This window comes from Myotis myotis, unplaced genomic scaffold (assembly GCF_014108235.1).
Source record: "Myotis myotis isolate mMyoMyo1 unplaced genomic scaffold, mMyoMyo1.p scaffold_m19_p_13, whole genome shotgun sequence".
NCBI lineage: Eukaryota > Metazoa > Chordata > Mammalia > Chiroptera > Vespertilionidae > Myotis > Myotis myotis.
The window spans coordinates 3,639,180-3,662,328 of NW_023416317.1; the positions used below are offsets into that span (position 1 = coordinate 3,639,180).

Genomic DNA, 23,149 nt, shown 5'->3' on the forward strand with positions numbered 1-23,149 from the left:
GGACTAGCATCTCAAGCAAGTTCCCAGGGGGCGTTGCCGATGCTGCTGGCTCCAGGACTGCACTTTGAGAACCCCTAGTTTACCAATCCTGTTTTCTAGAAAACAGAGTAAGCACTGACTTTGGAAACCCTGCGTGGAATGACTGAGGTTGGAGTTGAGCACTGACATTAGACCTGGCACGGCAGGTAGCAGCCACGGGTTTCCAGGGCGTCCCTCCTGAGGGAGAGGCGGGTGGAGAGAGGACGGGGCCTGGAGACCGGGCACCGCCTGTTGCAGGCTTCTCCTGGGGCCCCGGGCCGCTCGGCACTTCCGAGAACACAGTCGCACTGCATCATCACAACAGAAACGCACTCGGACAGATAGGCCACTCGTGAAGTTCAGTAGCTTCCCATTAGAATTACGACCCTTCTTTTCAAAGGCTCCTTACTTGATTCTCTTCGATGCAGTAAGACCTGGTGTGTTCTAGTTCTGGGAGCACGGGCCGATGGAGGGTACCTTCAGAATGCCAACCCCAGAGCCCCGAGGGCAGGCTCCCTCTGAAGAGAGATTCGCAGAGCTTGGGTCCGATCAACAAATCCAACAAACACTCCTGGGCGATTTTATTAGCAGTAAAAAGAAGAAAAAGGTAGTGAACGAAGAACTCTCATTTCAAAGTTTCTTGGTAGTAGTCACTCTGAGAACAGCATGCAGGTTGAGGACAGGTTTGTGTGTTCTTTGGACTGAGTTTCACCTGAAGTAGGATCCCAGCCGTACATGTGAAACCTGAGATCAAGCCGCTTGCTTGTCGATAACCTGTCGGGAGCTTCTGAGCTGGTGCAGGAGAAAGGCTTTGGCACCGTCCTTACCTTCCCGCCACTTCACAGCAATGATACAGCCCAGGAGTGGGGCTGCCAGGAAAATACAGACCATCGTCTTACAGGCGGCTTCAGGCACCCCTGGGCCTCCCTGGGCTGCGATGGCTTTGCTAGGAGAGCAGTTTCGTTCCAGGGACTGAAACCCGCACAGGTTCTCGGGAAGATAGGACTGGTGGTGTGGGGGTGTCCGCGGCCCCTTTCCACAAGCCTGCGGCGATATCAATCCTGGGGGTTCTTAAAAGCAAACTTAACTGTCTGGTGACTTGGGGTGGAACAGTTCCTCCGGCTTTGAGTCCAGAATAAACTGCCTGTGCGGGTTTGTGCTGGCAGCTGCTGCTGGGCTGTCTGGCTGGGTTTTCCAGAATCAAGCCACGGATTCTCTTGTGAGCTTCTGTTTCCCAGCAAATAGTAACTGGAAGCCACCTGCCAGAAGCCAAGAACCCGCTTGTTTTCTCATAACCGACTGCTGCATTGAATTGGCACAGTGCCCGGGGTGCAGGGCGCTGACCCCGCCCCCATCCCCTCACCTCCCCCCACCCCCGCAACAACAGGCAAGTAGATTTTGGGGAGACCCTCAAGTTAGGAGCAAAGGCAGGTCCTGGAGCCGGCACTCTGCTGCTTTGAGCCAGGAATTTTCATCTCCTCACTCAGCCCAACCCAGGAAAGCTCAGGGCTGTTCCCCCAGGAGTGGGGTCCAAAGGGATGCGCGGGATATCTCTCTCTCTCTCTCCCCCTCCCCCCCCCTCCTTCTGCATTTGTGGTTGCCCAGGGATATATATCAGTGTGAACAGAACCTGATGCCAAGCAAAGACCCTGTAGGGAAAAGTAAGGTGCTCCCCAAAGCCCAGTAGGAGTCAGGCTGGTGTGTTGTGCCTGTGTGTGTGCCTGTGTGTGCGCCTGTGTGAGCGTGTGTGTGTGTGTGTGTGTGTGTGTGTGTGTGTGTGTGTGTAGGACGTGCAAGCCCAGGGCTCTGACATGCAGCTCTCTGCCTCTGCGAAGAGTTGCTCTGCTCCCCCCTGCCCAGCGCCCTGGGGAGCGCCAGGGGGAGTCCTTGCTGGTTGGGCTGCCCGAGCCCCGGGAGCGCGGGGGCTCGCCCCGGCGGAGCGGAGCGCAGCTGCTCGGGCTGCCAGCCGCGGGGGCGGGAGGGGGGGGGACACTGGGCCCTGTGTGCCAGCCGCGGCCGTCCTGGCGCGCCCCACCCCGGGCATGCCCCCGGCGCCGGGCCAGCGCGCGCGGGGAGAGGCCAGTTTGGTGACGGGCTGACCCGCTGCCGGCAGCACCGGCGGAGCCCAGCGCTGGGGCGGCAGCCGCGGAGCCGGCAGGACGGGGCCGGCGGGCATGGCCTCGGGGTTCACGTGCGGCGTGGAGGACCTGCTGTTCAGCGGCGGCCGCTTCGTGTGGAACCTGACGGTGTCCGCGCTGCGGAGATGGTACGCGGAGCGGCTGCGGGCTTGCCACCAGGCGCTGCGGACGTGGTGCGGGCTGCGGGCCGTGTACCAGGTGAGGCCGCGCCGCGGCGCCGCACCTGTGGGTTCCCCTCTCCCCCGCCTCGCTGCAACTCCAGGGGCTGCGGCTCGCGGGCGCCTGCTGCCTGGCCCTGGGGATGCGCGGGGGCGCGGGGCGCGCGGACGTCTGTTGTCGCGGGGGCGCTGGCTGGCGGGGGAGACGCTGTGGTTTGAACCTGGACCTGCAGGTGGTTCCTCCTTTCTGCTCAGGGGCAGCGCCGTCGCGCTGTGTAGTCGGCGTTAGTGGGGCGTTAGTGGGCTTGCAACCTTCCCTTCGCTTTCATTTCGGTTTTCCCTCGGGCAGCCGGACTCGCAGGCAGCCGGGAAGGCTGGTTCTGTGCCTGCAGCCCCTGGGGCTCTGCGGGAGGCGAGGGCTGGGGGGCGGGTGGCCGGGCGGCCGGGCTGCAGTGGAAATGCTTCCTTTTGGATTTGCTCCCCGGCACACAGCACAGCCTCTGTATTTCTCTGCTGCCCCCCCCCCCCTCCTGCAGGCAGAAATGCAGCAACTTTCATCAACTAGGAGACGCACATCCTCTGTGGGACCACAGCTTCCCTGGGTTTTTCAAAACAGCCGTTTGTGGATTTCAAAGTCCTGTGCTCTGGTTGTTAATATCTTTGAGGTTTAAAAAAACCTGCCTTGCATGTAAGGAGACTCTACCTGGTGTTTATTCCAGGAACAGAGCGCCTCTTTCTTTCCTGGGATGGGAATAGCTCTGTAGCAGCTCCCGAACCCCCAGTGCCCAGGGTGGCCATAATCTACATCTCGCACCGGCAGTTAAACTGTGGGTAACCACACTGCGGGCGCCCCTCCTCGGCCTTGGCATCGGTGTTGTCCTTGCTCAGGTGTGAGGAGCCTTTCCTTCGTGCTTCCACGGCTCCTGCTTTGGCTAACGTGTCGGCAATGCCTTGCATTTGGAAAGAACCCAAAAGCCAGGTTGAGAGTGTCGTGGAGCTGTGGCTGTGTCCCTCTGGCCGTGTCCCTCTGGCCACACGGCTCACAGCACCTGGCTCTGGACCCAGAGGTATGTCTACCTCTCCACCTTTTTCTCTTTGGGGAAATCATTGTTCAGTTTGGTCTGTAGGACAGGTCACCCCAGTATAGTTTTGGGTTTGCTTTTTAACGTTGGATAAACTTTCAAAAGGAGAACATAGTCTTGTCGCCAAGCATACAGCCCTCATGCCTGTCTCCAAGCGTCAGGGACTTATGGGTTATCTCTTATACTATTAGTGACCAACTCAGAAGTGAGGGCTCCAGAAACCTGAGCCCCCAGGGCTCTTTATAAGGCTGATCAATAATCTTCAATACAGAACAGCAACTTGAAGGACTAACCTACTGAACTGTAAATTTTCCCTTTTGTAAAATGGATGGTGACTGAACTAGTACCCTCTCACAATGACAAGAAAGACCATCTAAACTAATGAAGCCCATGTTATTACTCACCAGTAGAAAATGATCCCTACGCTTAAAGTTGTCTTTGGAGACAAAAGATTTTTTACATATTTTAAAATGTTGGGAGAAGCATAGATTTCTTCATTGTACAACAAAGTTCATTGTTAGCAACAAAATATCATTTTCTCTAATGCCTTGGAAATGCCGAGCAAGAAAGTATGACTTTAATTGTATGGGACCGAAAAGAAGTAAATAAAGTGGTTAATACCTTCAGCTCCAGGTATTACAGGTATAGGAGTAACCCTAGCTCTGCCCACATGACTGTGGGAAAGTTACTTCACCTCTCTGTGCTTGGGGTTCATCTTTATAAAATGGAGACATTATTACGAGAAAGAACATGGAAGGCATTGAGCGCAGTGCCTAGAGTTCAGAGCGTTCAACAAGAACTGATCAGTGAGTTAGAGTTCACGAAGTACAATAGGAAACCCAAGGCAACTAGCCTACAGGATGAGAAGACGGGACTTTGGGCGCAGCTGAACAGCCTGCAGTGGAAGGAGCGGCAGGCATGCTCTGACCAGGACCCGTGCTCGCTCCCCCCGCCTCTTTCAGCCTGTCCTGTGTGTGTGCTGGCTTCACCCCCAGCTGATGTCTCTCCTCAGCAGAGAGGAGAGCCACCGCAGTTTCACATAGCAAGCCTCCCAGAGAGAGAGAGAATTCCTCATATTCACCAACCACACAAAAATTTCCACTTTGTGCTCTGATGAGTCAACTGAGGGTCTGTGCCCACCCCCAGTGCCATGCACCGATTGGCACAGGGAATGGAGTTATAATGAATGCATTCTCAATGAGAGTGATACGGGCCCCCAAAGGCAAAATAGTTGGTTGAGACTAGGAGGGAGCAAAAACAGTGCTCTTTTTATACCAACAGCACAGCTACACATACACAGATGTACAGTATATCTGAGGCATTAGAACATGGAGTGAGGGGACTAGCTAACAAAAAACTTAAACAGGCTTCTTAAGAGGATGATAATGAATAAAAACGTTGAGAAACACTGAGTTATATTGATTGGTTTAGGCCGGTGGAGGAGCAGCCCCATGTTTGCAGCTGGGAGTGAGGTTGGCCCCCAGACCGCATAGCTGCCAAACGGAGGGAGGGTCAGTGCTTGGTTGAGATGCGGTCGGCAATGTCGCTGCGCCTGCAGTCGTCGCCTCTCAAATCCAGAGCTCTTTAAATAAAATGACTAGTTATTTTTCAAGATAGTACGAAGATCCCTGCACAAATACAGCTGTAAGTCATTTGAGTTAAGGAGGTAGAAGCCTCTCCTATGAAGCCCGTATTGCTGCCCCATCATTATGAATTCTAAGTCCGGGAGGGAGTCCATTGTATTGCACGCTTTCTGGCAGATGAACTGGAAACACACACCAGAACGGGAAACACCGAGTTACATATTTTACCGAACCAGATTTTTATCATCTTGATAATAAAAAGGTGTCATTTTTCTTGCTTCTCATCTGAATCGTTTTGTTTGTGAGAAAATCCAGACCTCAATGACAGGGGCGGGGCGGGAGATATCCATTCCATGAAATACTCGCCGTCCCCGCGGTTCTGTTTATTCATATACTATAAGTGAAATAAGATCCCTCGCCTATTCATAAGGGTTTGGCAGCGACATCACTGCCTGGCTGGCTGCCCCAGGAAGGCATGATTTCTTTGGAATTGAACACTTCCTCCTTTTCTGGATATTAGAGAGGCAAGTGCCTTAATTTGCCAATATCCATGAATAATTAGAATATTAGCTATAAGGCATTCCTGTAGGAATGCGGCTAAATGAAAAGCAGGCTGAAGCTGCACAGAGCTCCCTTAAGCAAAGACTTACCTTGTGAGTGAAGCTTTGAATTAGGTTAAAGTTGCAGAAATGGGATAGTCATCTTCAATTTCGGGCTAAATTTGAAAAGCTGGCTTGTCTACCATATATCTGTCCTGTTTATATCTTGCCTGGATGGGTTGCATAATAGCTGTTAATTAGGTTTAACCAGCAATTAAGGTGGGAAATGATGGGAGAATATTGTTTTAAAATAGCCATACTCTGCTTTGTGTAAGGGTGGCGTGTTCTAACAAAGCCCTCAGTGTGTGACTTGGGATTCAGTTTTCTTTTCCTCCCCAAGGTCTCAAAGGTAGCATTTCCTACAAACCCGGAGTGGAGTCATCGCCTCCCGCAGGAGGCAACCTGGACAGAATCCGGGACATTCAAGTGACAGCAAGAGGCTGGGTCAGCTCCCCTGAGGCCGGCCGCTGACAGAGAGTGCAGTGCAGAATGTGGCAGAGGCTATGGACTCAGCCTTGAGCAAGTTGCTCTCCCTTCCTGCGCCCCACTTCTCCTGGGTTAGCGGGGAGAGCTGTAGTACCTGCACTGTGGGGTGGTGGGAAATCCATGAGATAACACAGAACACCGAGCGCCCTGCCTGGTACAAGCAGGTGCTCAATAAATGTTAGGTCTTGGTTACGTAAATGACTTAACAGCAGACCGTGGAAGGCACTTGACAAGGGGCAGCTATGGGTGTTGCCACTGTTTTCGTAAGTGAGAGTCGTTCTCTGGACACTGAGTTCCCATCTTTGCATGTGATGGTGTTTAGTAAGAGAGACTGGAATTTGCACAGCAGTGTGCGTAGTGTGGGCCTTGGGCATTTGGACTTGTGTTCTGCACAGTAGGCCCACATTTTCTTTCTTTTTCTGTTTTTAATGTACCTTTATTGTTGGAATTATTACAGATGCCCTCCTTTTCCCCCCATTGACCCCCTCCCCCCACTTCCCTGCTCCCCCCCAGGTCTTCACCAGCCTATTGTCTGTGTCCATGGGTTATACATATAAGCATATAAGATCTTTGGTGAATCTCATCTGTTCCCCACTTCCCTCTGAGATTTGTCAGTCTATCCCAAGCTTCCATGTCTCTGGATCTGTTTTGTTCATCAGTTTTCTTTAAGCCCATACATAAAACCTAGGAGGCCACAGAGAGCATACAGTAAAGAGATACCCTCTTTATGTGCAAGACTCTGATGATTCATAAACTGCTAACACCTGAGCTTTGCATCCCACCACACTGGATGGGAAAGACCAAGTTCCCCAAGGACAGTCTCCCACAGAGCACTCAGTGGCCTGTGTGCATTTCCAACCATGTGCACTTTGCTTGCCCCAACCTTCACTCTCCAGCGTCCTCTGACTTATATAGACTAGATGGGGGCCGACAAACTATGATCCCCAGAAAAAACTGACCTGCCTTCTGTGTTGGTAAATAAAGTTTTATTAGCACACAGTCCTGCTCATTCCTTTACATGTTGTTTATGGATGCTTCCTCAGTATGGTGACAGAGCTGAGTGGCTGAGACAAAGACTGTATTGGTCACAAAATCAAAAATATTGACTATCAGGCCCTTTACAGAAAGAGCTTGCCAATCCCTGGACTAGGGGGAAAAAAGCAATGTGTTGGTCAGAGAATGCTAGAGGATGAAAAGTCCAGAATTCAGTCATAGAAACACAGGATTTTTCTCATGAAAAACTTAGTCACTAGGAAATTAGCAAACAAATGTCGAGTGCCCGGTTTGTGTGTACTAGAAATTTCCTCGTGGCACACCGTACTAACTGTACTAAAATGGACATTTCTCTTGCCCTTCTCAAGAAATGTATTGTCAAGTGGGGGGCGGGGGGCAGGGGGCAGGTAAGGAGACCAGGCTCTGTGGGAAAGCTTGCCCCAGGACGCTTCAGGTGCCCGTGGAGGGGTCTACGTCGGGCAGGAGCCCTGGCTGAGGTTTAAAGGACTGGAGGGGTGGGCAGATGTAGGAAGGCAGAGGTGTTCCAGCCTGGGGAGACGGGGCTTTGAGGGATTATAGAGTTTTTTAAGGCTGCTGGAGGAAGGGGGGTGGGCGGGGGAGAGCTAGTCAGGCAGACTAAGAAATGTTGTTTGAGAATGATATCTGAACTTGATTGATCCTGTATTTTAAGATTAGGATTTTGATGTTTTTCTTTAGAACTTTGGGAGGCAGAGGAGGTGGGTTGAGAATGGCATTGACGGCAGTAAGGTGTCAGGGATAGACTCGGGAGGGGGTGGCACAGTGCGGGTGGGAAGGGGCGGGCGGGGAGGCGGCGCAGTGAGGAAGGTTATTCATCGGGATAGGCTAGGCTTTGCTATGGCAACTACCAGCCCTCAGGATCCTAGAGGCTTAAAACAATAAGGGTTATTTCGGTTATACTACCTGTCCATCACAGGCTGGTGTAAGCTCTGCTGCTCACTGTCGCTCAGGCTCACAGAACATTCCTGAACATTGCCAGTTGCCATGAAGAGAGTGAAGAGCCCTTTGGGTCTTTGCCATGGCTACTAAGAGCTCAGCCTCTAAGTGGCTCATGTCACTTTTCGTGAGCCATTGGTCAGAGTGTAGCCCCCTCACCCAGAGCGGCCAGGAAAAGCGCTCCTGCTAGCTGCACGAATGCTGATGCAGCTTGGGTTCCTCAGGAAGCTGACGCTGACCTGAGGTTAGCAGGAGGGCGTTTACTCCCAGGATCGAGGCCTGTAGAGGGAACAGGGAGGGGGAGGGCTGAGCAGAGGAGAAGCCGGGCTGCAGCTCAGCTCAGCAAAGGCCTCTGCTGACCTCACGGGTAGCTCTGAGACTGCGAGTTGTCCCCAGTTGGACAAAAGGGCTGGGCCTTCCCCTCCTCTGAGTCAACCCATCATTGGAGGTGGGCTGCCCTTGAGAAGACCATGTGACCTTGGACTAGCAGCTCTCTCGCAGGCAGGGCAATTCCCAGAGAAAGTTGAGACACAGCACCATCCAGAAGAGCCTGCCCCCCTCCCCCCTCTCCCTCTCCCCCTCCCTCTTCCGCCCTCCCCACATGCTGGAACGGAAGGAAGCCTGGACTGTGGCGGGGCCAGGCAGAGGAAGGAGAGGGGTGCCTGGGTGGGAGGGAAGTAGAAGGCTCTGGCTTTGAAAGATGGCCTGGCTGGCAGGACGGCCTTCCTGTGGATTCTACCCTCTGTTGAAGGGATGCGTAGCCGTGGAGTCAGCTACTAGTAGTTACACCTACAGGAAGGAAAGAAAACTCTGCTGATAAATGAAATATGAGTCCACTTACTAACGAGAAAAAGCATCTTCCACCTTTTCTGGGTTTAACCAAAGACTGCAATTTTGTGTCAGGGAACTAAGATGTCATTTTTAAGACCAACAAGAGCAGTGTCCAGATGGCTGAAACGCGTTTTTGAGCCTTCGTTGCACAGCTTGAAAAACATCAAGTTAAGAACAGATGCTTCTGCTTTTCACATTGCTGTCTGTGTTTCTCAGTCTGTCCTTCCTCAGTGGAGCGGCAGTCCCCCGTGTAGTCTATTCTGAACATTCTGCCTGTGATGTCCAATTGGGTTGTTGTGAAAAAGTGTAATTCGAATGGGGAATCGGTGTGTAGGCCTGACTTTTACAAACAAAGCCATGTGACTTACAGCATGGAAGAGAGGCCAAAATTCAGCCTCCGTGTGTAATCATATTCCTGTGCATAAACACAGACAGGACATATACACTCTGGCATCCTTGAAATTAACCTTTGCCATGAAAGAGGCTGGCAAATACGGCAAATGAAATAGTGCCAGTTCCTCTAATGTCCTAATCTTTTTTTATCCTCACCCAAGGATATGTTTTTATTAATTTTAGAGAGAAAGGAAGAGAGAGAGAGAGAGAGAGAGCCACCGGCCAGGGCCTAATCATTTTTAATTCCAGTCAGGAGGCCACCCCGATAGCTAGGCCATTTTTTAAAGCTAGATTCTTCTATTTCCTTCCCGCCAATGCAGCCTCACTCTCCTTCCTTCCAGCTGGCCCCGCCTCAGTCCAATTTAAATGTTATGTTTGGGCAAAGCTTGTTGATTAAACTATTATTATTTTCTCCTTAACCAGTGCTTTTATAGTTTGACTGTCTTGATTCAACTAATAGCTTCTAATTATTAAGGCCTTGTGCTTGGCACTTTGCAACCCACCATTGAAGTTTCTCTCTCTCTCTCTCTCTCTCTCTCTCTCTCTCTCTCTCTCTCTCACACACACACACACACACACACACACACACACACACACACACCTGTCTCTCTAAAAAAAATCAATGAAAACACACCTTTTGGGGATTATTTCAATATGCAAAAATAAAAAGGATAATATAGATAAACTCAAGCACCTTCTACTCAGTTTTAAGGCATCTTAGTATTGTGCTATGTTTGTTTCAGATACTTTTTCATAATGTAGTAAAATTTTATAGAATAAGTTGAAACCACCTTTGTACTTCCTATCTCTCCCTATAAATAATCTACCTGAAGTTGTTGTTTTTTATCCCCAGACATATTTTTATAACTTTGCCACATATGCTTATATCTATAAATGTACATACATATACATATATACATACATACTAGTGTGTGTATATATGTGTAAATATATTATATATATATCCCCAACCTCCTCCCCTTTGGCAACCATCAGCTTGTTCTGTATCTGTCTTCTGTTTTGTATAAACAATATGTATTTTTTGTTTGTAAAATTTATATATGAATGTATCATTCTGCTACCGTACTTTCCTCTCAGCGAGCTTTTGGAATTCACCTCTAAAATCATGTTAGCCCCTGTGACCAATTGCATGAGTGTATAAGTCTCTTCTTGATGGAGTCAGTGTACCAAAACAGTGCAGAGAAAATGTTTGTGTTTGTCTCCTTGTGCACGAGTACACGCTTCTCTGGGGTGTGCACTCACAAGGACAGTGGCTAGATTGTCAGCATTCTTAGATGTCGTGCCATATAGCAACTCTTCCAGATGATCCCATGAATCCCACCTCAGTGGTCTTATATACTTACTAGAGGCCTGATGCACAAAATTTGTGCAAAGGGCTTTGCCCTCACAACCCCGGCTTCATCCGGAAGGTCATTCGACTGTCTGGTATAATCAGCACATTACACTTTTATTATTATAGATCAGCTAGTAAGTCATGGTGCTGGAATTTAACAGACTTCTAGCTGATTCAAGTGCTTGGCTTCTTGCCACTGACTTGCTGCTTTGTTTATTAAAAGGTAAATAACACATAAAGGTAGAATTGTATTATTTATTCACTAATTTGTTCACTCAACAAACATTGCTTGGAAACATAGCCTCGTGCTTAAAAATTAAGTCTATCAAGTTAGATTGCCCAAGTTCAAGTCCTAACTCAACTTTGATGCTATTTAATAGAGTATTTACCTCAAAGAGTTATTCCCCTGGGATTGTTATAAAAATTAAATGGATTAAAAAGCACTAAAAACATGTTAGATGTATATGTGGATGGATGGACCTGTGGATTAAGAGATGGATGGATGGTTGGATGGATGGATGGATGGATGGACGGTTGGTTGGTTGATGGTTGGATGGATGGATGCCTGGCAAATAATCTTCATATATGCTGTGCTGTCAATTTCTTATGCACATGAATGACCTTTAGAACTTCTAAAATCTGCAGAATCCTTGGCTCCTCTTTTCTCCTCCCTCACCCCAGATTAAGAATTATAGTCTAGGGTGGCAACCAGGAAAGGGGCCCATGACCACTGCAGAGAGACACTGTGCCCACATGTGTTCATGCATCAGCTTTTCATAGAGAGACTCTGACACATTAATGCTGCTGTCTTCTTGGGTTTATTTTCTGAAAGCAAAGATGCTTACAACTATTTAGTTTAATTCTTTCTCTCCAACAGAACTATTAAAATTTCTTCCTCTCACCCCTGAACCATATTCCGTAGAACTAAGAGTCCCAGATAGTCACACATGAGGCCATGGGGCTCCACTGACTGCTTTCTTGTCTGTGTAAGCTCGCTTCCCATATGAGCCTTAGATTTGCAACTGCTACGAGACCCAGTTAGTACAGGCATCATTCTACCCTTGGGTAATGTAGCCAGCAAATATTTTCACAGGAATTCTTTTGTCTCTTTAAAATGTGATTAGAGGCTTATTACCTAAGAGAGAAAGAAACCTTGATAAAATAGAGAAATAAAATAATCAGCTGGACTTGGCTTAAAACCAAAGCTTCATCGTTCACCAGCTGTGTGACCTCGAGCCAAGCTACTTAATTGCTCTGAGGCTGTTTCTTTCCCTCTACAAACGATTAAATAAGATGTACATTTGAAGTTTGGTATAAGGGTTTTAAGAGCATTGATTGAGAAGTAGTTTTTCAAATGCAAAAGTTTGGTCTCTTTGTACAAACTTGATCCTAAGCCAAAAGTGACCATGCTAGTAGTTATGAATGCAAACGCTGTCCAGGGCTCAGGCCCAAACACCCACATTTAATCGGCGTCTCCTTTTCTTGTGTGTGAGGTGGCGATGACAGCAGTCACATGAGTGAAGGTCTGTCTCACGGTAGGCATTTACAAAGTGTTAGCTCTGGTTACTTCGACTTAATGACCATATCTATGTGTTAGACGTAGTGCTGAGCACTTTATATTCACTGTTTCATGTAATTCTCCCAACAACGACATGAAATAGGCTTTATGCAACCCGTTTGGCACATGTAGACATTGTTTAGAGCTATTAGTGAACTTGTCCAAGAGCAAAGATCTGGCTAAATCCAAGTCCATTCACGCAGCCTTGAGCAGAATGGACTTAGTCTGCAATCCACCAGCCTCTTCCTTTCCTACACTTGCCCTCACAGTCCTTCCCAGGGGGCCTCTCTCGCCTGTAATGCCTCCCCCCCCCCCAACCCCCAGTTCCTCCAGGCTTTGCCAAAAGTAAGTCCGATGGTATCATTCCCTTATTCCAAACCTTCCAGTGACTTCCCAACTGCGAGAGAAAGCCAGCCTTACTCTACCAACAAATCCCTGGGACCAGCGCTGCTTCACCCCTCCGGACATCAAAGCACTCAGGTCACCGCCACTCTCTTCCCTGCTTCTCATGCTCTGTTGGGACTCCTTTGTTTATGTGCTGGTGTCTCCGGGGCAGAATGTTAGCTGAAGGCCAGCCGGGCCTGCTCCTTGGTCACCACAGTGTCCTCGTGCCTGGAACCTGGCGTGTCCCTCAGAGACACTTGTGGGCTAAGTGAACTAAGGAATGGGTGCCACATTTTAATAAGCTGGCTCTCCCCCTCTGGGGAATGGCTGGGGTGGGGGCAGTTAGGGGGCCTGGGCAGCGTGGAGGCAGGGGGGTGGGGGGTGGGTAGCGGGTAGGAAGGTGCTGAGACTTTGGAGGGGGAGGAAGCAGCATCTGTGGACTCTGTCCAAAGAGACTGTTTGTATTCTAGGAAGTTCTGGAACCCTCATCCGGGAAGAAAGCCGCCCATGAAAGTGTATCTGTGCGTGTGTGTATGTTCTTTTTCATTGTGGAGATAGTCCCAACCGCTGTGGCTGACTGGGGAGAGTTTGGGTTCTCTGGTGACCATGTGATTAGGGAGCAGGTTTTTAGAGGGCAGAACAGGTTACAGGTTACCTCCCCCCCTGAACCAGGCTCCCCGAGGACCCAGCTTTTGTGCCCAGCCAGCTGCAGGCCCCCTCATGGGCCAGGGTGGGGAAGTTGGCATTCCTGCCATCTCTCGCCTCCAGCCCTGGGCAGGCTCTGAGAGCCCCGTTCCCTGACCTCTGCTGCCTGAGCTTCAGAACCTGTGCTTCCCTTGGGGCGCTCTGTGGGTGTCGCTTTTCATTCTGACCTCTCAGCTCCTTCCCATCCCCTGGGGTTAGGGATGGAAGATAGAAGGGTCCTTTGGATGTGCCTGGGTTCTTGGGAGAGAAAAAAACCAAGTGTTTTTTCTGGTCCTCATTAGTGTTTAATTAAAAACTCTTTCCCCAAGTCTTTGGCTGCATCCAAGCTTTTTAAAATTCTGCAAGCACAGACAATATTATAGAGTTTGACCCTTTGGGTTACAAGAGCTGGTTATTGTGTCTAATTATCAACCTCAAATAATGGCAGAATCATAATCTCTGGAACAAAAAGTACTACTGAGTATCGCCCGAATAGTTCCTGAAGACAGAGTACACTTATACTAATAAGTAATCTAATGCCAACTTTTAGACAAAATTTATGTCTGCGTTTGAAACAATTTGCTCAGGGTATAAACTTAACTCTCAGCTCATACTTGGGTTCATGGGACTCGCTCTTCCTGGAGGTTTTGATGGCAGCCGCTCCAGGTGTCGGCGCCAGGTCCCTGCCAGCCGAGCAGACGCAGTTCCAGCCCCGCTCACCCGTCTGCTCTCATTTCTTTTTGGAAATGAGGTGTTTTTAGTGAATGTTTTTTTCCGTTAATAGATGTCTGAGTTTATTAAAGAAGCCAACTCAACTTGGATTTTCAAAAAAATATTTTGAGATGTTAGTGCCAGAGTTTGAACAGTGCCCTTTGTTCACTATGAGCTGCAGCAGGTTAATTTTTTCCAGGCTCACACACTACATTAGTTTACAAAGACAGCAAAAACTTGCCACTTCTGTATGCTGTATATTGTGTGTTTTAAGTATCAAATTTACTTATGTTCTTTCTTTTTCTTTTTTCTCTTTTTTTTGTTTTGTTTTGTTTCTTTTGGTGTATTTTCTCTGAACTAAATAAATAAAATTTGTATATGTATATATATACTCAAGATGTGTAAATACGTGTGTGTATATATATGTGTGTGTGTGTGTACATATGTGACTATATCTGAAGTTTTTCCAGAAAGTAAAGCCATGAGCCAACATATTCACCACACATGGCATATGTTCCCCAGGCTCCATATCACATCTAAAGCTATGTTATGACCCTGAAGTAAGTAGTCAATACCAGTAATAGTGTTACTAGTAGGTTCCGTAGTACAGTGGTCAGCAAACCGCGGCTCTTTGGCCCCTTGAGTGTGGCTCTTCCACAAAATACCACGTGCGGGCGTGCACGTCCAGTGTGATTGAAACTTCGTGGCCCATGCACAGAAGTCGGTTTTCGGCCTCGGCGAGTCTATTTTGAAGAAGCGGCGTTAGAAGAAGTGGGGGGTGTCAGTCGGTCGGGCAACAGGAGACGGGCGCAGGCGGGCCGCAGGATACGCAGCATGCGATTCATGCACGAGTTGAGTGAGCCAGTCGGTCAGCAGTCTCATGTGCAGTGGTTAGTGCTAGTCGAGTCTGCAAATCACGTGCGGGTGACAAAAGATAGACGAAACAAGTCTACAGGACGAGTGTGGATGGGAGAGTTGGAAGGGGTCGACCTCAGCCAACGTACCTCAATCAGATTGAGGACGTTTTTAGCAAAGGCCAGCTTAGGAGTACCCTAATTAAGTTAATAACAATGTACCTACCTATATAGTTTAAGTTTAAAAAATTTGGCTCTTGCCGAAACCGGTTTGGCTCAGTGGATAGAGCATCGGCCTGCGGACTGAGGGGTCCCAGGTTTGATTCCGGTCAAGGGCATGTACCTGGGCTGCGGGCACATCCCCAGTGGGAGATGTGCAGGAGGCGGCTGGTCGATGTTTCTCTCCCATCGATGTTTCTAACTCTCTATCTCTCTCCCTTCCTCTCTGTAAAAAATCAATAAAATATATTTTTTAAAAAAATTGGCTCTCAAAAGAGATTTCAATCGTTGTCCTGTTGATATTTGGCTCTGTTGACTAATGAGTTTGCCGACCACTGCCATAGTAGATGGTATTCTTTAGGAAGTTGCTATCAATGTTGATGAAGTTCAGCAAATGAAAATTCAGTGAAAAACTTCATCTGTTCCCCTTGATTTAAAAAGAAGAAAATGGGAAGCCAGAGACCTGGTCATGTGCTAAAGCTCCCGTGTCGCCTCCCGGCTCGCCCAGCTCCCCGGTCCGGAAGCAGGGCCAGGCCCGGCTGCCACCCTGCGGGCTGCGAGGAGGAAGTAGCGCGGCCGTCGCTCAGATTCAGCCCTGCCCACCCTCCTTCCCCAGCAGCCCTGTCCCGGAGGAGGACCAGGCGGTGGCTACCGGTGTGAGGACCTGTGAGGAGAAAGGCAGAGCCTGGGAAACAACAGTGCCTTCCTTGACCAAAGCAGTTTTGTGCATTGTTTACAGCTGTTTAATGGCATCAGTCTGTTTTAATAGATGTTGTAATGAGATGAACAGTCTTATCTGTTTCATTTGAGTGACTTGCACATACCCTTTGAACACACAAATTATGAAAAATAATGAGATAGGTCAGTATCTAAGGTATGTTAATAAGTACATACATTTCAAAACAAAATGTATAGGGTGATTTTATCTGTAAAATTTATATTAATGTAACATGCATGTTACTGTATGATGTTGGAGTTAGATCTAAGTGAGTTCCAATCCTGTGCCTCACTGGCTGGGTGCCTAAGCCCTTGAGTCTCAATTTTCTTATCTGTAAAATGGGAACATAATATCTCATAATATTGTTGTCAGGTTAAAATGTTTTTTTAATTGATTTTTAGAGAGAGAGAAACATGGATAAGAGAGGAACATCATTGATCGTGCCTCCTGCACGCCCCCCACTGGTGACCGACTCGCAACCAGGGCATGTGCCCTGAATGGGAATCGAACCAGCATCCTTCTTGGTTCCTGAGTCAAGGCTCAACCACTGAGCCACACCGGCCAGGCATTGTTGTCAGGTTTAGATGGGAGAATGCCTGTAACCACTGAGCCACACCGGCCAGGCATTGATGTCAGGTGTAAATGGGAGGATGCCTGTGACCACTGAGCCACACCGACCAGGCATTGTTGTCAGGTGTAAATGGGAGAATGCCTGTGACCACTGAGCCACACCGGCCAGGCATTGTTGTCAGGTGTAAATGGGAGAATGCCTGTGACTACTGAGCCACACCGGCCAGGCATTGATGTCAGGTGTAAATGGGAGAATGCCTGTGACTACTTAGTCCGGTGTCCAGGACATGACAAGAACTCAATCAATTGCACTTTAAGAAAAAAGCTCTGACTACAAAATGGGAAAAAAGAAAAAGAAAGGCACCCTAGAAAGGGGATGCTCTCTTTCTCATGCAGATGAAGTTAATTTTGAAGCAGGAAAATTAAATTAGCATTGACTTGGTAAATTGTTACAACCTTTTTGTTAAGCAGTTGTATCCAATCAATATGTAAGATATGTGCTCTTTTTGACCAAGCACTTCCATACCAGGACATCATCTTAAAAAGACACCCTCACATACTGGCATATGTGCAAGGATGCTTACTGCACCGTTATTTAAAATAGCGAGCCAGTGGAGGCATGAATTGGAGAATGATTAATTAAGTGATGCTACCGCTGACCCTTGAACAGCACAGGTTTGAACTGCACAGGTCCACTCACATGCGGATTTGCTCAATAAATACTGTAGTGCATTTCTCTTCCTTATGATTTTCTTACTAACATTTTCTCTAGTTTACTTTGTTGTAAGAACACAGTAACAATACACGTATCATGCAAAATGTGCTAATTGGCTGTTTCTGTTATTGGTTAGGTTTCTGTTCAACATAGGCTATTAGTAGTTAAGTTTGCGGGGAGTCAAAAGTTATATGTGGACTTTGACTTCACGGGGATTAAGGGGCTAGGTCAGCGCCCCTGAGCCCCGCGTTGCTCACAGGTGACTAATTCTGAGATGAGCAGGAAGAATGAACAGAGCGCTGTCTGCGTCACAGCCCAAAGCATTGTCAGTGACATGTTTTTGGGTAAAAACATTAACAAAGGACAGAACAATACACAAGATGTGTGAATGTACCTATAGAGATAAATAGATAAGATACATGTAAAAATGCATGTCTGTTCCTGAACATGGGAGACTAGGATTGGAAATATATACACCAAACCATTAATAAATTGTTTTAATCCTCACCTGAAAATATGTTTTATTGATTCAAGAGAAAGAGAGACAGAAACATCGTCCCTCCTGAACATGCCCCGACCAGGGATAGAACCCACAGCCCAGGTCTGTGCCCTGACTGGCCATTGAACCCACAACCTTTGTGTTTGTGATGATGTTCCAACCGACTGAGCCACCTGGCTGGGGCACCCACATGGCCAGGGCATCCACTAATAAATTTTACCCCTGGGCAATGTAAGTTGATGAAGGGAGAGTAGTTTCTACTTACTTTATTTCGTAATTCTGAATTAAACGTTTATAGCAAGGATGTATGTAATTTTATAAAACTCCATTCAAAACCTTTGACCCAGGCTGTTTCTGGGAAGCAGGGATCGGTCCCATGTCACCTTGAAGCACAGCACCCAGCAAGTCTCTGCCAGTGTTTAGTGGGTCCATTTAAGCACAATCATCACTTATTATTGATGTGATTGCTATTAAATAAAAAGTAATATCTGTGCTCATCTGATAATCATAGATTTCTAAGTCATTAAAATAAGATTAGTCCATTAATTGAATTGTTACAGAAATGCATGACTTAAAAGTGAGAGCACTTTGTCAGGGGCACACACTCATCAGATATTTTCTAAACACAGAGAGACATACGTATTACACCAATATAAATTTTACAGAGGTGAAGTCATCATATGCAGTTTATTTTGAAATGTATTTACTTACTAAATGTCTTAGATACTGACCTACCTCATTATTTTTCACAACTTATGTGTTCAGTTGTATGATGGTACCACACTCACCTTCCCCCGGCCCCCATGAATGGACAGTTAGGTGGTTTCCAGTTTGTGCTACGACAGTGCTCCAATGCACATCCCTATGTGTGAAACATTTGTGGGAGGATTTCTATAAGAAAAACACCTTGTTTGGAAGGAATTTGGATTTTGAAAAAGGTTGTACAATTTATGCTTCCATGAATGAGTAAAATCCCCATTTCCATACTCTAGCCAGCAACTTTTTTTTATTTATACCACCTACTAGCCCAGCGGTTCTCAACCTATGGTCGCGGCCCCTTTGGTGGTCGAATGACCCTTTCACAGGGGTCGCCTAAGACCATCAGAAAACACATATATAATTACATATTGTTTTTGTGATTAATCACTATGCTTTAATTATGTTCAATTTGTAACAATGAAAATACATCCTGCATATCAGATATTTACATTATGATTCATAACAGTAACAAAATTACAGTTATGAAGTAGCAACGAAAATAATTTTATGGTTGGGGGTCACCACAACATGAGGAACTATATTAAAGGGTCGTGGCATTAGGAAGGTTGAGAACCACTGTACTAGCCCAAAAGTTACATTATTTTATTTTCTTTATTAGGGGAGCTGTCCAGTCTTCATAACTTGTTTAAGAGGAATTGTTCTCATCTGACAACAGGGCAAGCATTCGACCTTCATCGCTCTGTGAATTGTTCTGCACACTTTCAACCCAGACTTGAGAGAAAATTTTAGTTTCTTAGAAAATGTTTGTCATCGCAAAGTGTCATGGAACCTCCTTGTGTAGATAAAGTGAGTTTATGCAGAGCATGGCTGGTTAAAATCCAAGTGTCTCAGGTAGTCTCACATAGCCCTCCGTCACGCACCAACGACAGGGTTTAGAAAGAGCTGCGAATAGTTCTTTCCTGTCACATTCACCGTGCTGATTAGTTCCCTGTAACTGAAACCTTCTGCAGTTTCAGTTACCTGTGGTCAACTGCAGTCCAAAATATTAGACAGAAAATTCTGGAATTAAAAAAAGTCTTAAGTTTTCAATTGCATGCCATTCTCAGTAAGATGATGCAATCTCACACCATCCTGCTTGGTCCCGCCTGGGAAATGAATCATCCCTTTGCCCAGAGTCTCCAGGCCACATACTGAGCCGCTGTCTCAGTTCTCAGGTTGACAGTCCACGGATCTCAGTGCTGTGTTCAAGTCACCCCCTTTTGTTTTTAAATCCTCACCCTACGATATTTTTCCATTGACTTTTTTTTAGAGAGAGAGGAAGACAGAAATATCGATGTGAGAGAGACACATTGATTGGTTGCCTCTCACACACCCCCCAACCAGGGCCAGGAATCAAACCTACAACCTAGGTATGTGCCTTTGACTAGGAATCGAACCCATGAACCTTCAGTGCACAGATAGTGCTCTAAACACGTAGACACACAGGCCAAGGCAAAGTCACCCATTTCTCCTTAGCAATGCCACATTTACATAACTTTCATTACAGAATATTGTTATTGCTGTTCTATTTTATTATTAGTTGTTGTTAACCTCTTATGGGGCCTCATTTATAAAGTAGACTTGATCACAGGTATGTATGGATAGGAAAAAACATAGAATACACATACAGGGTTTGGTGCCATCTGTGGTTTTAGGCCTCTATGGGGGGTAGCTGTATAGCTTCCCCATTTACTATTTAGTGGATTTCAGCAATTTTACCTCTTCTGTGAATGCTTTGCACTTCGTTTAGAAAGCTGGAAAGTGATCACAAGGCATTTATTTATCATCTGTTTATACACGGGATAAAGCTTGCAGGAGAAAAACAGAATATTAATTTTTTATTCTTAGGTGCCCAAGGCCTTGAAGCTTATTTGCCCCTCTAAACCCACATTTATTAGCGTCAACATAACTTAACCAGAGTTCAGTTGTCTCGATGAGATTTCATAGCCGCACGTGACCTCACTGTGGAGGACACCAGGCTGATTAGAGGGAGATGACTGGCGCTGCTGGTCCCCTAAGTGCCACGCTTGTTCCGAAAGGATGGGTTGGCCTGCAGGTCTGTTTGGATGCAGACTTGCCCCAGGGCCAGCCTAACTAGAGGTCAGTTGGAATTCCCACAGGAAGCCCTGGAAGAGGGCTCTGTCCCCTCATAGCTGGCCTGCATCCTGTTAGCTGCTCCCTTCTAACAGTGCCCGCAGGCTACTGTCCAAAGGGCAGGTCCCAGTGCAGCTTTCTTCTGTGGCTGCAAGGGCCAGACCCCCCATCTGCCCCCATTCTCCGGGGGCAGGCCCAGCGCCTCAGCCTCCCAGCAGATGCCACACGCTCCTGCCCTTGGGTGCTGAGCTCCAGGAGGGAGAGCTTGGAAGTCAGAGCATCAGGGCAGCAGCTGGGCGATTCGCAGACAGGACGGTTGTACAGCACGATACTGGCTGCAATTGCTCCCTACGGTTCTCTCATTCCTGTTTGTTTTCTAAGCCTCCTTCCATCCTGAGAGGCTTGATTTGGTTCAGGCATAGATAGCACCCATATGTAACTTGGGGATATCCTGATTGGTCTTTAAGACAGTGCTTCCCAGCATTTTTCATGTCACAGAGTGCATACAAAATGGTGATGTCTGTGATGTACCCAGGGCAGATGTACATGAGGCTGCTGGGGCTTGAGGTGCCCATTGGAGGGACTCAGGATGCCTGAGGGCTAAGGACCATTACCTCGGGATAACTATTTCCCATTGTGTCCACACACTGATGAGCAGCTGTGCTCCCAGCCAGGCATAATGGCCTATTCCTCTTGCAGGGACTGGTTAGGGTAAACATATGACCCAGCTCTGGCCAGTGGAGGTGGCTTGCTGATGCACTTCTTAAAAAGCTCTCTAAAGAGATAAGAGAAAGAGAGGGTCCTCTTTGGAAGAGTGGCAGCTATATTGCCCCCACATGGAATGGTAGCTTGAGGAGAACATGCGGAGTGGAAACCTGGGAGGAACCTGTACTTCGCTGGCTCTGCTAACCTGCAGACCGCACCAACCTTGGAGCTGCCCTACCTTGAGGCTCTGAAATAACAGATCCATGTTATTAAGTTATAGAGGCCCTTGACCTGGCCTGTGGGGATCGGGCTGAAACCAATCTCTGGGTCAGGGGTGTGGGTGAAGCAGATTTGGGGCCGACAGTGCCCCAGCAGCAACCTAACCCACAACCAATTCTGGGAGGAATCAGGCTCCTTCCTCCACTGGTCAGAGCATCTGCCCCCTGGTGGTCATTGTGCGTCATAGCTACCAGGCGAATGGCAAACAGTCGGACAGTTGCTTAGGCTTTTATATATATATAGACTAGAGGCCCGATGCACAAAATGTGTGCAAGGAGCTTGGCCCTCACAGCCCCGGCTGCCTTGGCCCTTGCAGCCCGGCTTTGTCCGGAAGGCTGTCCGGTAGTCAATCTGCTGTTAGGTCTAATTAGCATATTATCTCTTTATTATATAGGATTCTCACGTTTTGTCTGTAACTGGGGAAGAAAAGCATTCTGCTATACTATATGCTCAGTACTTGAAGATCAGAGCTTATGGAAGAGTTGTGTAACCAAAAAACAAAAAAAGCTCAAAGTAAAATGCCTTTGAGGAAAGAATGGAAAAGGAACTGGGGGTGTGCCGATAAAAGGAACATGTTTAAGTTCAGAATAAGTGGGTAGAAGTAAAAGGAAATTCTAAAAGAAAAGCAATGCCTTTACATTAAAGAGTACAAGTGCTGGTGTTGTTTTTATTAATACGGTGGTAGTTTTGACTGGAAACATTTGCCAGCATCTCAGAAAAACATTAGAGAAGGGAAGGAATTCTTTATTTTATTTTTCAATTACATTTCACATTCAATACTATTTTGTATTAGTTTCAGATGTACAGCATAGTGGTTAGATAATTATATATTTTACAAAGTGCCCCCCATATTTTCAGTACCCACCTAGCACTATACATAGTCATTACAATATTATTGACTATATTTCCTGTGCTGTACTTTTTTTTAATATATTTTATTGATTTTTTACAGAGAGGAAGGGAGAGAGATAGTTAGAAACATCGATGAGAGAGAAACATCGATCAGCTGCCTCCTGCACATCTCCTACTGGGGATGTGCCCGCAACCCAGGTACATGCCCTTGACCGGAATCGAACCTGGGACCTTTCAGTCCACAGGCCGACGCTCTATCCACTGAGCCAAACCGGTTTCGGCACCTGTGCTATACTTTTAATCCCCGTGACTAAGGAAGGGATTCAAATTTGAAAAAAAATTTACATTACTAAGACATTTGGAAATCTTAACACTAACTGAATATCTGATGACATCAAGAAACTATTATTACCTTCTTTAGGTAATGGGGTTATGTTTTTAAAGAGTCCTCATCTTTTATATTGAAATGTTTACAGATGAAATTATTTTAAGTCTTGGATCACTTCAGAATAGTACATACAGAAGGACAGAAAATAGGCGACCATGTTGGTGCAACCAGATTAGCGAGGCATTGATAACTGTTGAAACTTGGGGGTGGATACAGCAGGGTTCGTTACACCAGCCTGTCTGTCGCTTTCTGTGAGTGCTTAAAACTTTCCACCATAAAATGTTGTGTTTTGTTTTGTTTTTAAAGGAATGCCAAGGAAAAGAAAGGGAAAAACAAAACAAAACAAACAGATTCCGCTGAAATACAGGAAGTCTGACAGCAGCCGCAGTGTTAGCCCGGCATGCATTTCTCATTGACTGCAGCAGCCGAGGGCAATGGCCTGTTTTAGAATGTGGGGTGGCCCGGCCAGCGTGGCTCAGTGGTTGAGTGTTGACCTATGAACCAGGAGGTCATGGTTCAATTCACAGTCAGGGCACATGCCCACATAGTG

At 47.2% G+C, this 23,149-nt stretch overlaps 1 protein-coding gene across 6 annotated transcripts in view; it reads left to right on the forward strand.

Moving 5' to 3' along the window:
* The window catches only part of FRMD4B (FERM domain containing 4B), a 290,264-nt gene that overhangs the window by 113,528 nt on the left and 153,587 nt on the right, over positions 1 to 23,149 (forward strand). For 3 of the 6 annotated variants that reach the window (XM_036331589.1, XM_036331591.1, XM_036331590.1), the window contains exon 1: positions 2,022 to 2,354. The exons of 1 other annotated variant lie outside the window; for it this stretch is intronic. In XM_036331589.1, coding sequence (XP_036187482.1) covers positions 2,193 to 2,354 — 162 coding nt within the window. In that variant the 5' untranslated portion in view covers positions 2,022 to 2,192. Of the gene's footprint in view, positions 1 to 2,019; positions 2,355 to 23,149 lie in introns of those variants that run through there. 2 more of the 6 variants (XM_036331592.1, XM_036331594.1) reach the window with 2 other exon arrangements.